At 41.4% G+C, this 12,878-nt stretch overlaps 1 protein-coding gene across 4 annotated transcripts in view; it reads right to left on the bottom strand.

Moving 5' to 3' along the window:
- STAB2 (stabilin 2) overlaps positions 1-12,878 on the bottom strand; it is an 85,031-nt gene that overhangs the window by 44,982 nt on the left and 27,171 nt on the right. For 3 of the 4 annotated variants that reach the window (XM_027656874.1, XM_027656888.1, XM_027656898.1), the window contains exons 18-28: positions 12,014-12,166; positions 8,853-8,915; positions 8,007-8,090; positions 6,769-6,855; positions 6,139-6,250; positions 4,726-4,906; positions 3,635-3,728; positions 3,263-3,421; positions 2,779-2,874; positions 1,914-2,009; positions 893-940 (exon numbers count right to left, since the gene is read on the bottom strand). In XM_027656874.1, the coding sequence (XP_027512675.1) occupies positions 893-940; positions 1,914-2,009; positions 2,779-2,874; positions 3,263-3,421; positions 3,635-3,728; positions 4,726-4,906; positions 6,139-6,250; positions 6,769-6,855; positions 8,007-8,090; positions 8,853-8,915; positions 12,014-12,166 (1,173 nt within the window). The remainder of the gene's footprint in view (positions 1-892; positions 941-1,913; positions 2,010-2,778; positions 2,875-3,262; positions 3,422-3,634; positions 3,729-4,725; positions 4,907-6,138; positions 6,251-6,768; positions 6,856-8,006; positions 8,091-8,852; positions 8,916-12,013; positions 12,167-12,878) is intronic. The other variant, XM_027656879.1, reaches the window with a different exon arrangement.

Raw genomic sequence — 12,878 nt, 5'->3', positions numbered from 1 at the left:
AGCTTGGAGAAGAGAAGACTCCAGGAAGAACTTTTTCAGCCTTTCAGTACTTAAAGGGAGCTTATAAGAAAGACAAGGCAGACTTTTTAGCAGGACCTTTATCAAAAGAATAAGGGATAATGGTTTTAAACTGAAAGAAGGTCGATTTAGATTAGATATGAAGACTTTTTTTTACGATAAAGGTGGGAGAGGTTGCCCAGAGAGGCGGTAGATGCCCCATCCCTGGAAATATTCAAGTCAGGTTGGATGGGGCTCTGAGCAAACCTGACCTAGTTGAAGATGTCCCTGCTCTTGGCAGGGAGGTGGACTAGATGGCCTTTAAAGGTCCCTTTCAACCCAGACCATTCTGTGATTCACTGTGATTCTATGTACCTCGGTCAAGCCTGCCAGACTGAGTTTTTCCCCCTCGCTTGCTGTGGCAGCAACATGCTGATCACCCACACACTTGCATTTTCCTGCCACAGGCACAGTGAAAATGGTGAGGGTCAGGCCTTTGTCCACTGAATGAGAGAAGTTGGAAGGAGCCACTTGGGGGTAGGTTCAGTCTCTGCTTGCACCCTGATGCTGTTCATCTGCACCACAGTGTATTTACATACAAAGCTAGTCATGGCTTATGTGACTCCCTGCCTCAGAGAGGAGGCTTGTAACTACCTCTGTGGAGCCTCCTTGCTTGCCTGAATTTGGGTTCAGAATTAGTTTTTCAGGTAGAAATATGGAACCAGATGATCATCTCCTCCATGAGTGGTGGGATAGGCACTCTGCCTCTCCAGAGCTGCAGCCTCTGTTCTCTGATGGCAATATTGCTGTAAGGTTCCCATTCCTAAAGGCTACAAGGCTTATGTATTTCTGCAAACTGGAACATACTAAAAAAATTAGCCATGAATGTACTTACATTAACCCACTGGTTAAATGCAGCTGCTTCTGACAGAGTAGATAGCTCCTGATTAGAAAGAGGAAGAGAGAGTAATGAGCAGCTAAGCTGTAATTAGCTGTACCAAAGTACTCTTCCCTGTGGTGTAACCCACTGTGTTTGGCCTGGTTGATATGACATGGAGGAGGAGGTTTTCAGTTTGTCTGAAAAGGGAAGATATCAGTGTTTTTCTAATTCTAATACTTTCTGGTAATGGAAATGGTGAGTTACCAACTCTTGAAAATCAGGCTGGTGATTGCTTAGGTCTATTAAGTGTATCTGACCTTGGTGCGTATTGTGTACTGACCCCAGGCTAAATGTTAATTTTCAGGGCTTCTAAACCTAAATCTTTTCTTAACTCCATGCAAAAATTAATTGGAATTTATGTTGTTTTGTTTGGTGTTTGTACAGCATCTTACATATCATGCTGCAAGTAGATAGCCTTTTTTCTACCACAGTACTTAGAACAGAGATAGATGATAATATGAGCAGGGGTGGCAGACAGTGCTGAAAGCCATGCAAGATTATTGCCAGTGGCTGAGGCAGAGGACACTTTCATTTTTCCTACACTGTTAAATGCATATTTATTTCACCAATTTACTTGCTTTTGTTTTGTCTGCCTGTGGGTCAGCATGGTTTGTTCCAACATGATAAATTGATCATTTCCACTGAGAAAGACTTCAGGGCAGAATTCAGAAGAGCTGACTGCTTGCTGCTTCCAACTGGGAGGTGAGCGTTTAGCACTTTTGCAGGTTTGGACTCTGGGATTGGCAAGAAATATGCTCGGATTCCTTAAACCACTTTCCAAGCTGTGTTTTTAAACACAATGGATCATTTATGTATCGGGCAAGTGTTTCCTGCTGGAAGACTGTTTGTGGATAGCACTGGTGGACATCATATTTTTCTAGCTGTTTATAAAGGCTTTGCTATCTCTCTGGTTAAGATCCAGCATGAGAACTGTGCAGTAGGTCCTGTGCTCAGAGAAAGTGACCATCCTACTTACATCTGCAGCATTTCCATAGCATATTGTACCATCTCCTTCGTAGCCCTTTGGACACACACACTTCCAGCCATGAGAAAACTCAAACTGACAAGTTGCCTTTGAACCAGAAAGAGAAAGAATTTGTCAGATACTCAGGGGACCACGCAAGAGCAAGAATGGCCTGTAAAGCCTCTTACTGGAACCCATTTATATACAAACACAAACTTACAAAGGATCTTTGTATCATCTTTGGTGGATGTCCTCAGTCTCCTATAGGACACACTCTATCAGCCCAGGGCACTAACTTCCTCACCTACCCACCCTGCACTAAATCTGTAGTAATCCAAACTCTTGTTCCACCTTTCTTATTTCCTCCCTACATAAACTGGACCCTATTCCTTCATCCAAATATGACAGACTGATCCTCTGCTCCCCAGTGCTCCTCACTTTAACTCTGTCCTTGTGCCCCCCCCACCGTGCGCTAGTGTGGCTCTTGCAGGCACTACAGGACACAGCAGAGCACATACAGCTACTGATACAGCTGACAGATGCCCGGGGAGAGATGTGTGAGTTGGGTAAACATCCCAACAGTCTGGTGCATTCAAGTTGTAGTTGCTGGTAGAGAAGCACCATTTATTTATACTGGGCTCGAGATAATCCTTCTGTGCAGGTATATTTGGGAGTAGCCCTTGCAGTCTGTCCTCAGCTCATGTACCATACTGACATGGTTCACACAGCATTTTTGGTGCTTGTAGCACTGCTTGGAAAATGCTTTCTCAAACAGAAATTGCAGGCTTGAAATGGCAAGTAAATTCTATGGTGTGCGCAGGAGGTGAGGTGTGATATGTATCTGAACACTTTGTTCAGGGAATGATAAATTACTCACCAGATGATGGCATTTTCCATTTTGTTCCAGGCACGAGTTTATGGGTGTGCACTCAATTCCATTCCCCTGAAATCCATCCTTACACTTGCAGTCATTCTGTCATTTCAATGAAACACAGCAATTCATTAAAATGATTAAAATAGTGTGCATATTCTAGACATGGTGAATTAGTTTCTCTGTGTTTCTGTGTAGCTTAGCATTGACTTCAGTGGAATGACACTGATTAATATCTCCAGAAGATCTTTATACCTGACATCTACTAATGTATTTACTGAAGAAGTATTTGCTGCCATGGCATCACCATGTAGGAAGGAGAGAGGACTGGGATAAGAACTGAAGGAGACTGCTTTGGGTAGAGAGCACAGTGTGGAAATAACATCGTAGCTGGGAGGGAGGGGAGGATTTGGGGAACAGAACAGGTAAGGAAGCAGAGCAAAAGGGTTAAGGACTAGAACCTAAGATGGCAATGAATATGAGGACCCACCTGACCCGGCCCAATGTATATGCAGGTGGCATTTTCGTGGCACCCTGCCGTGATGGGTAGCAGGCAGTTGTTGATGGCTGAGCAGTCCCTTCCATCGCCTGTCCATCCTGCCTGGCAAACACACATGTGCTCTCCTGGGCCTGTCTGAATGCACTCAGCCTAGGGGGAGATGCAGAGGCATCAGTTCAGGACAGTTAGGTATCATCGGGCTTCAGGTGCAAGGCCTGTCTAAGCCACAGTGATCCTGCTATCTGGGGAAAGAGCCTGAACTCCAGTGAACATCGTGACTCTTCTGCAAAAGTTTCTGGCCCCACCTTCCCCTCTGCCTACTTTTTCATGGTGTCAAACTCTGTGGGGAAAGCACGTACTTACATTGATATTGCAGCCACCAGGATTTAAAGCAGCACAAGGATCAACTTTGCTGCAGCTCAAGCCATCTCCCTCATAGCCAGGTTTGCAAACACAGCTACAGAGACAAGAGGAGGAGGGAGGTGTTAAACGTGATAGGACAGCTCTAAAATAAAGTGATTGTTTTCCACTGTAACATGCTATTTATAGGCAGCTTAAAATTGGTAACCTTGGATTCACGATGCAAGTAACCTAAGTGCATACATTATGTTTTTTTCCAAAATGTTGACTGGGTTAATTGAGTCAAATCAGGGATTCATTCCCTGTGTACGAGATGGGGAGTGAAATTAATTCTGAGCTGATATGATCATTGCAAAGTTGAGCTAATGGCTCTAAATTATTTATGAACTGGCTACGTTCTTTCTTTCAGTGATGCCGAAAATAGCTCTCTCTCTGAAACGTATGCAAGACAACTGTTTGCCTGGGTCCCCTCCGCCAGGATTAACCTATATTGGAGGGAATTACTTAAGCCCTCAAGTTTGACAGCATCCCCCATTCTGCTTTCTGCAGTGACTCATTGTGAATACACTGCATCAAGAGTCAAACTTGCTGCATCCGAAGGTGAGCTTGAGGCAAGTGCAAGGCAGCTGCAGCAGTAACAGAGGTTTGTAACCAGTCCTGTCAGGACTGGGAAACCTGTGCTGAAGTCTGCAGGGCTGTGGCATGCAAAACTTACCTGAGCTGACCACAGTGAGATATCTATCCCCAAACTGCTTGAGAATTCCATTGTTTTTCAGCAAGGTTCAAACTTCTAAGTCACTAGAAATAAGGGGTTCCTAAGAACTATGTAGATGTTGGTAGGAAGGTAAGAAGGATCAGATCGGTATACATCTATCTTTCAGTGTTAAGTATAAGGTACAGGACAGGGTATTGAGATCTCTTAATTACTATGTTGCAACTCAAGGTCAGTATGGTGCATGATTATGCTTATTTGGAGCATAGCAGTATTGTAGTGGCTGATGTTTGTGTACTGCTGCCAGGGACTGTTTTGATCAAGCAAATGGCAAAGAGCTGCAGTATAGTTAATACTACTTTGATGAGAGTTACTGACTTACCTCACTGTGCCATCACTAATCTGACAGTCTGCATGTGCATGGCAGAGATGTAGGGAGGGGTCACAGGGAACAATCTGGTTATCACAGAGTTTCCCTGTGTATCCAATTCTGCATGATCCAGGAAGACAGATCCCATTGCTGTCTATTCGATTATCACACTTCCCATAAATGCAGAGGCAGTCTATTAGAGATAAATTACAGTGTACAATTCCATAGTGGTAAAAGGTATTTATCCTTACATAGCATTTCTTATGAATCAGATCCTATTTCTTCAAGAATCTAAACTTGTATTTTTTAAGTCTCACTTTGATGGGGGACTTAGTGTCTATTAATCATATCCATGTCTTTTCAGGTGTGTTTTATGGGTAATTATTTAAAACCCATTGTATCTTTACAGTGCACTTATCTATCAATGAATTTCAAAGTACTTCAGCAAAGTAGTAGCAAAATGCTATGTTTTAGGCTATCAAGTTTGAAGTTACCAGTTGCACAACTTTTGGCGTACTTTCAGTGATATGGGAAGCCTTCGAATACTGAACCCACAATCCTATAGATTGCACAGTGCTAGGCTGGTACACAGAGCAGCAGCACTTTGTTGGGACTGGGCTAATTAATGCTGCTGGGAGGCACAGCAATGTACCCAAAGGACACAGCAGGTAACCTCTGTGTATTCCAAAGCAGTGCCAGTGGTGACTAGTTAAGCAAACACTTATTACTACAGTGGGACTGGAGCTTAAAAAATTTTCTTATGGAATTTGTCTCTCAGATTTTTTCCAGTTACCTCTGAACCTTCAAGTGAGCTGTGCTTCATGAATGACAGGCTGTCTCATAGCAAAAAAAGCTATAAGTTATTTTATAGAGGGGGGATATATGTGTGTTTGATATTGTATATATTGTGGACTCTCAAATGTATTATGATTTGACTTATCTGCCAGTATATGAAAAATGACTGTAGAACTGAAAACTATTCAATAGATCAGAAATTATTCAGTAAGGGTGATTATTAAGTGGCCCTAAATACCATCTGTTTATAGATCTAGTTGTTCTTAGATTACATATATTTGTCATTGCTGGTAGAATCTGTTCTGTTGTGGGCCAGACCAGATGGGAACAGAATAGCAAAGATTTTCTTTTCTATTATTTATATGAAGGACACAAAAATTAAAAGAACAGTAAATAAGTAAAAAGTAAGCTATGCCCCCTGCAAAAGTCCCAATTAAGTCAATGAGAAGATTTACACTGACTGTACGCTTATGGTGTGTCCCATAAGAAATAAAGTACCCCAGAGACATCTTGCTCATCCACCACAGGGACTATTTAGTGATCAGTTAATTCCTACCTCCATAATAATGTTCCAGGGGTCCAAAAGAAATAACCCAAGCTCTTACACTGAGGATGTGCTGCTGTACTTACCTTTGTCACACTGAGGTCCATATTTGCCAGGGTCTGAGCAGAACTGGCAGTGTGAGCCCTGAAATGCCTCAGTGCAAATGCAAGTCCCGTTTCCATCCAGGCCATCCATGCACTGTGATATGGAAAAGCTACATATTGCTACATATAAATTAAAACAAATCTTTACCCTTACCCCAGAGAAGAGACTATATGCCGGTACATATTATGACTATGATAGACTCTCAGGAAGTACCTCAGGTTTGATGACAAAGGTGTTTCAAAGCAAAAGCTTTCCTTATGCTTTTCCTTTGCTGCTACATATTCTACCTTCCTTTACAATTTTAAGGTGAGAATAGTGAGCTGGGTCGTTACTCCGTGCTGTGCAAACTAAAACAATGGGAATGGACCATGCAGTGTTGCCTGTGTGCTGTATGTTGGAACCTCAAAAATCTGCAATTTGGACATCTGAGAGGGGACCAATTCGTTTTCCCTCCTCTGTATGACTGAACCTGAAATTCATGGCCATAAATGAAGGGGACAGCTCTTGTAGAGCCCAGCATTCCAGTTCTGCAGAAGGGCTCCAGGGACTTTTGGGACACAGCCTGTCCTTCCTCCCTTGGAGTGCAGGGTGCTGCCAGATGCTCTTCTTACCTGCCCATTTCCTGAGCAGGGTTTGGAGAAACCTCCTGGACACGGACTGCAGTCAGGGCCAAAGAAGCCTTTGCAACACTTCGGTTCCTGTGAAATAAAGCAAATACCCTCTTTCACAGTGCCTTAGTGCAGAGGCAGTGCACAAAACCCAACTCTTCATCGTGTTTTGGCCTCTGGCAAAGGCCCATAGGGATAACTGGCTCTGAAAAGGATTGTGTTGGACCAGAACCACCCCTGCGGTGGCCTTGTTAAAACCAGGGAGGGTGCTGGCAGCCCAAGAAGGGGATGCACAGGCCACCAGACCTATCCCTTGTTCTTATCAGACTCATCAGCATTAGAAAACCCTGTCCTGTCCCCACGTACAAACATGTCTGTGTGTCTGCTTGTATTGTGTGCACTCTTATATTTGCCAGTGGGAGTGCAGTGCAACTGGGAGACAGGCAGTCTCCTTTGCATCTGAGGTGCTGTGACAGCCAGACACGTTGCTTTGATCTTCCTCCTTCCCCTCTGTACCAGTGTGGGATTTAGCCACCACACAGCCCTAAATGGCTTTTTTAACTGCGTCTTTTATTTTATTCATGAATTGCCTGCTTGGTCTGTTTATTTATCAAGGGCACAGAAAGTGCATTAGGAAAAACCTCATTTATGTGTGTGATTCAAGGGAAACAGGGATTAGCAAAGGGCTTTCAAAGCTTACAGTTTGTAGACTTATCCGCTTGTTACTAAGCGGCACTCACGAAGTGCAGAAGCCTATTTAGGAGCCCCAGGAGCTGGAAAGGTGTAAGTACTTCTTAGAGGCTAATGAACTCTGTGAGAACTAGACTTGTCAAGAAGTAGTTGGACGCCAGTTCTCGTGTTTCCCATTCATTGTTATCCAATAGGATGTGAAGTCCTGGGACAAGAGTGGCTGGGATCAGAAGAGACCCAGCTGTTCTGTTCTTCACAGGTGAAGCTGTAGGGGGCAACAAACACATCTGGGCTTGCAGCCCTATCTGAAAACTCCTGCAGAGTATGAGTGTGTTCTTGTGAATAATGTGAGACAGCTAAAAAACCTCTCTGGAATTTGTCTGATATTTAGCTCTAAGATTTACAGTAGCTCCTCTCAGCCTGCTGTATGGAAGTGTATGGAAGCTACACGGACATCTCCAAACACCTCTCAACTCCAAAAGGAAAGTTCAGAATGTACAAGGCAATATTTTGGAAAAATAACCTTTCCTTAAGGAACCATAACTCTATACCTTTATTGTTATATTGCAGTCTCTAGTGCAGCCGATTTTCTGAAAGGTTGGGTGTTCAATAATGCATCTCCGTTTTGAGAAAGGCTGGAACGTGCACAAAATGGAAGCATTAGTTATTTCTAAGCAACATAACGTTCTGTGATACAGTCTTAATATCACCACATAATTTAACCTGAGAACAAAGCACCCTGCTAGTATTTTATTTTAAAATTTTATTAAATTATGTATTTTTTCCTAATATGAACTTCCTTTTTATTGTTACTGGATACTGACTTATAGGACTACTATCAGTGAATTTTTTATAACATGGGGAATAAAATTCCTGTGGTAGCTAGACTTGAATTTTGTATGTGGAGAAACATGTAGCCAGATTTGCATCTTTTAGATGCAAAGCAGATGGAAGATTTTCAGTCCTTACTGAACCTGTGTCTGCAGACTGTTACTTCAGGGATGAAACTTAATCAAAAGGAAATTTTTAACAGATGTGAGGTCTATTTTAAACACATCCAGTTTGCTAATTCTCAAAGCATCATCCTAATGATTCTCATTCCTCATGTCTCTCTTCTGCTGAAATAGAACTTCACCTGACAAACAAGTCAGAGCTTCTGTGAAGTTTAAGAGGGGTCTTGCAACAGCAAACAAAATAATGCTGGAATTACCTGATAACGCTGTTATTGCCAAAAAGACATTAAAGTACCATCTATATTTGTGTTTTATTCAGTCCCCTGTATTCATATCTGGTTCTTTTGATCACTATTTTTTGGGAGAGCAGTAATCAACATATGGGGATGCCTTTCCTCTGCGCATTTTTTACAACTGGTGAATCTGCCAGGAAATGTCACTTACGATGGGCTTTGAATCCTGTGGGCAGTGAGCCAATGAATGCGATAAACAACTTGCACAGACACCCTAGATGGAAACAATAAGGATAGTAATTTGAAAAGGTATTATACCAACTGCTGAGATACATACTTATGAATGATACACCCTGTAAATTTTAAGAATATCTCTTCTATGACTTAAGCATGATTTTGCATCCAAAGAGCAGCAGCAGGGCTATATCTGCTGTCTCTGACTTCTGTGGAGTGGTTGTTCACTTCTGCCTTCCCCTTCACATCTCCATTTGTCCTTCCTCTGCTCCCTTCTTTTAAAGAATGTGAAGCTTCCTCAACAGGAACACAGGGACATGAATGCACTAGTGTCCTTTACTCAACTGAGTATAGCAAAGAACTAATATTGTCTGAGAGTCTAGTGCAATCTGCACACTTAAATTTTATGAGAATTTTTTATTTCTTCCTGGAAGATCAAAAATTAGTTGAGTCTTTTATACAGACAGTGTGAACAGAAATTTGTCTTGTGTATAGATGGTGAAGAGAAAAATAGTCTTTGCTCCCACATCACAGATCCTGTACTCCACTATGATCCAGTGATATATAGCTAATTTTATGTTTTCACCTTTTGGTTGCCATTCCCACTAGCTAATTTATCACCATGTGATGGTGACAGTGACTGGCAATTACATCACTGAGGAGATATAAACTCCAGTGGCAGTTTTAAAGGTGAATCTTCTACAAGCTCAACATGCAGTAACTTCAGAGAGGTTGAGACTTTCAGAGTGTGGATATGGAGTTTGTCAGAGCTGTGGTGCTTGTAACTACCAATGTCTTGGTTTTCAATAAAGTTAGCATAAAACCTAGAACCAACATCCAATGTGTTCCATCACTGTGTTTTGTAGTCACTGGACAAGAGACCATGAAGTTGAATTATGGCATTTTCCCTACAGGTTTTTCACTGAAGCTGTGGGGAAAGAATCAGGTACTGGTTTGGATTTAGTAGTCCCTATGTTTTACAGGACTTACAGGAACAAAGGACCATACTTACAAAAGCATTTGTGCACCAAATTGTTGAGGTACCAATGCCGCTATTATGTTTTAAAGGTTTGTGAGTCAGATGTATTTTGGCAAATACATTTGGACATTACAAAAGCTTTCTTACAAGCTGCATAGTCATACCTGAAGCTGACTTAGGCTCTTGCCTTCCTCTGTGCTTCTGAAAATCCCTGCAAGTGTGTCCGCTCCTTTAGAACTTAAAACTCCAGTTGATTGCTGTGAACAATGTTTCCCTCTGTTGGTGTTATTCACCCTGCTGCTCAGTGCCATTTGCTGTCACCTAGTTACTCCCTTTCTCTGCCTGGAATGGCCTCAACCATTGACGTGTACCTGCTCCCTCCTTTTCCTGAGGATGGGTGTCCTGTCTCTCTCTTCTGCCATGTCACAGCAAAGGACAGAGAAAAGTGTCTGCACTTCCATGCAGGGCTAGATCTGTCTATTTTCAGTGCTACATTAATATACTGTCCTTGCACTGAAGTAATTGAAGCACAGACATATATTCCCCTCTATCAAATCTGCCACAGGGGCCATGCTCTGGGAGGAGGTGGAGCAGAGAGCTGGGGTCAGCTACTCCTTCATTGTTCAGACCACCTCCTGTCTGAGGTCATCAGAATTGGCCACAGTCCACATACTGGGCAGGTACTACAGACCTGTTGTCCCTCCTGTGCTCTTTGTGACATTCAGAAAAAGTACTGCTGTCCTTCAGTTAGACTCAGGTGAAGCCTTTAGAGTTCTGGTATGGTTATGTGGATATGGATGCCTTAGCCTAATGGTATCATCTTTAGGGATGTAAAGTTCTTGTGAGTGTGTATACCTACCAGTTCCTACAGGGTTTGTGCCTTTTAACTCTTTGAATACAAGCAGTATTTCTGAGGTGGTGTTACTCCTGTTTTCTGAGAGTGATGAAACTGCTTCGTGCAAAGTAAGAGCTGCCAAAGCCATTGCTCCCTTCTGGTGTTCTCCTGGCCAGCATTGTTCTGCTTAAAGCCTTGAATAAGTGGTTGTACCTTAAACTACACACGAAGCTTTCAAAGCTGACAGGAGTGCCTAACTTGAGTTTGGGGAATAATTTTTGTGACTGTTTGATTTTTCTTTAAACAATTTTTTTCTCAGTGTTACTTCAGGATTGATTGATACTGAATTTAATTTTTAAGTAGTTTTTTGGTTAGAAATTCAGATTACCGAAGTTTTCTGGGTGGAGATTGCTTTTTGTATCAGAGATTGCTGCTTGGACCTCTGCCTGGTTTATGATTATATTGCACATGCAGCACTTTGTAGTTACCGCCAGAGGTAATAGATTGTTACTGCCAGTGTTTTCTTCATTACATTTTGATGCTGTCCAGCTCTTCTGGGAACCTCTTTCAAGGCTGTGGTTCTGGACTGTTGTAAGTTAAACCAGTAAATATTTTCCTTTTGTACCGGAACTGTTACTGGCCCAGACATGTGCTTGAACATGGTCCAGTAACAGCTCACTGGAGCCACGCTCACTGCAAGAGAAAAGCTCCGTCTGATACTCTGTTCTCTTACCAGAAATAGTATCTGAATGTTACCAAATAAAGGCTTGTACTGTGTTACCTAACTGAGCAAGGTATGTCAAAATCCACCCTTTTAAATATGAAACAGTTTTGTTTTTGAAAGAAAGGGGGGAAAGCTAGGGGAAATTTTGGCTTCTGAAAATAACACATTCCTAATATACAAATATAAAATTAATCATTATGTTAATATTTTAATTTGCTGTCTCCTTTCCCTGCATATTTAGTAGAAGTGAAAATGTTGTTCTAGAGTAGTTTCCCTGAGAACTTGACACTGCTTCCATGCACTTGTACATACAGATGGAATTCAGGAACTGGAGGACAGAGTTGGATTGGAGAGATGTTTTTCAAAGGGTTACTGCAACAAATAGCTTTTTTGAAATGGTGTAGAATATGTTCATATGAGTTCCCTATTTGCAAATAATTTGCATCTGTGCAGTACTGCTAGGCTGGTGGCTGTATGTCATTGATATATTAATTTCCCAAAATACCCCTTTTTAATGAATAATATCAGAGAGAGCTATTAAAGAAGAAGCTAGAGTGCCTTGAACAGTTAAGAGCTACCAATTCATTGTGGTTCTCTTACCTTTGTGACTTGACTTCTTGTCTCATCACACCGATGTGGTAGAATTGGAACAATTGTGGGTGGGATAAGAACTCCCTCAAGAGTATAAATACGACCATTTTTTGCAACAATATCTGTTTCTTCCATTTTTTCTCCACTCACCAAGACTTGTCCCTATGAAACAATACATTATCATTAATAATGTTAATAGCTTCTCAATTTCTGATAATTTAATTTAAAAAAAATTAAATTACTTTCTATTCTTGCTTTTTTTTAAATTGGCTATCTGATTTTTATTGTACTTCTTATGCAAGAAGCACACATATATTGTACATTTTCTTGAATATTGATCTACAGCAGAGGTATCAAAAATTTTATTATGAGTATGCACTGTTAGCCTGTGGAACTGGTGATTGATAGACTGGCCAAAATGAGAAGACTACTGATGACTGCAGGCACTGATTTTAGAGGGCATAAACATGCTTTAGTACTCTCTCTGGCAAAGGAGGAGGCAGAAAAGTGAGAGAGAATCCGGGATCTATGTAAATTTACATGAGGAAAAAAAAATAGTATTCTTTCTGCATTTATTCCTGCAACTGCTCTGCCTTCACAAGAATTTTCATAGGTGCATCTCTGCTCCAGGACAGAAGGAAGCTAACATAATAGATAAGTTTGGTTTTGCAAAAGTACTGAAAAATTAACACCTTTAAAAATGTATTCACTGGGTACATCAGAATCAGAAACTCTAATAGTAAAGAGAATTAATATCTTTGTGTGCACTGAGAAGTGTTTAAAATAACTAAAACATGTAACAGAATGATTTAAAATATTTTAAGTAGATTTTAAATTTATAAAAAATTTATGCAGAGTATAAATGAGGACCATT

This window comes from Corapipo altera, unplaced genomic scaffold, assembly GCF_003945725.1.
Source record: "Corapipo altera isolate COAL_440 unplaced genomic scaffold, ASM394572v1 1, whole genome shotgun sequence".
NCBI lineage: Eukaryota > Metazoa > Chordata > Aves > Passeriformes > Pipridae > Corapipo > Corapipo altera.
Note: the sequence above shows the minus strand (reverse complement) of the source record. Positions and strands in the feature narration are given on the sequence as shown.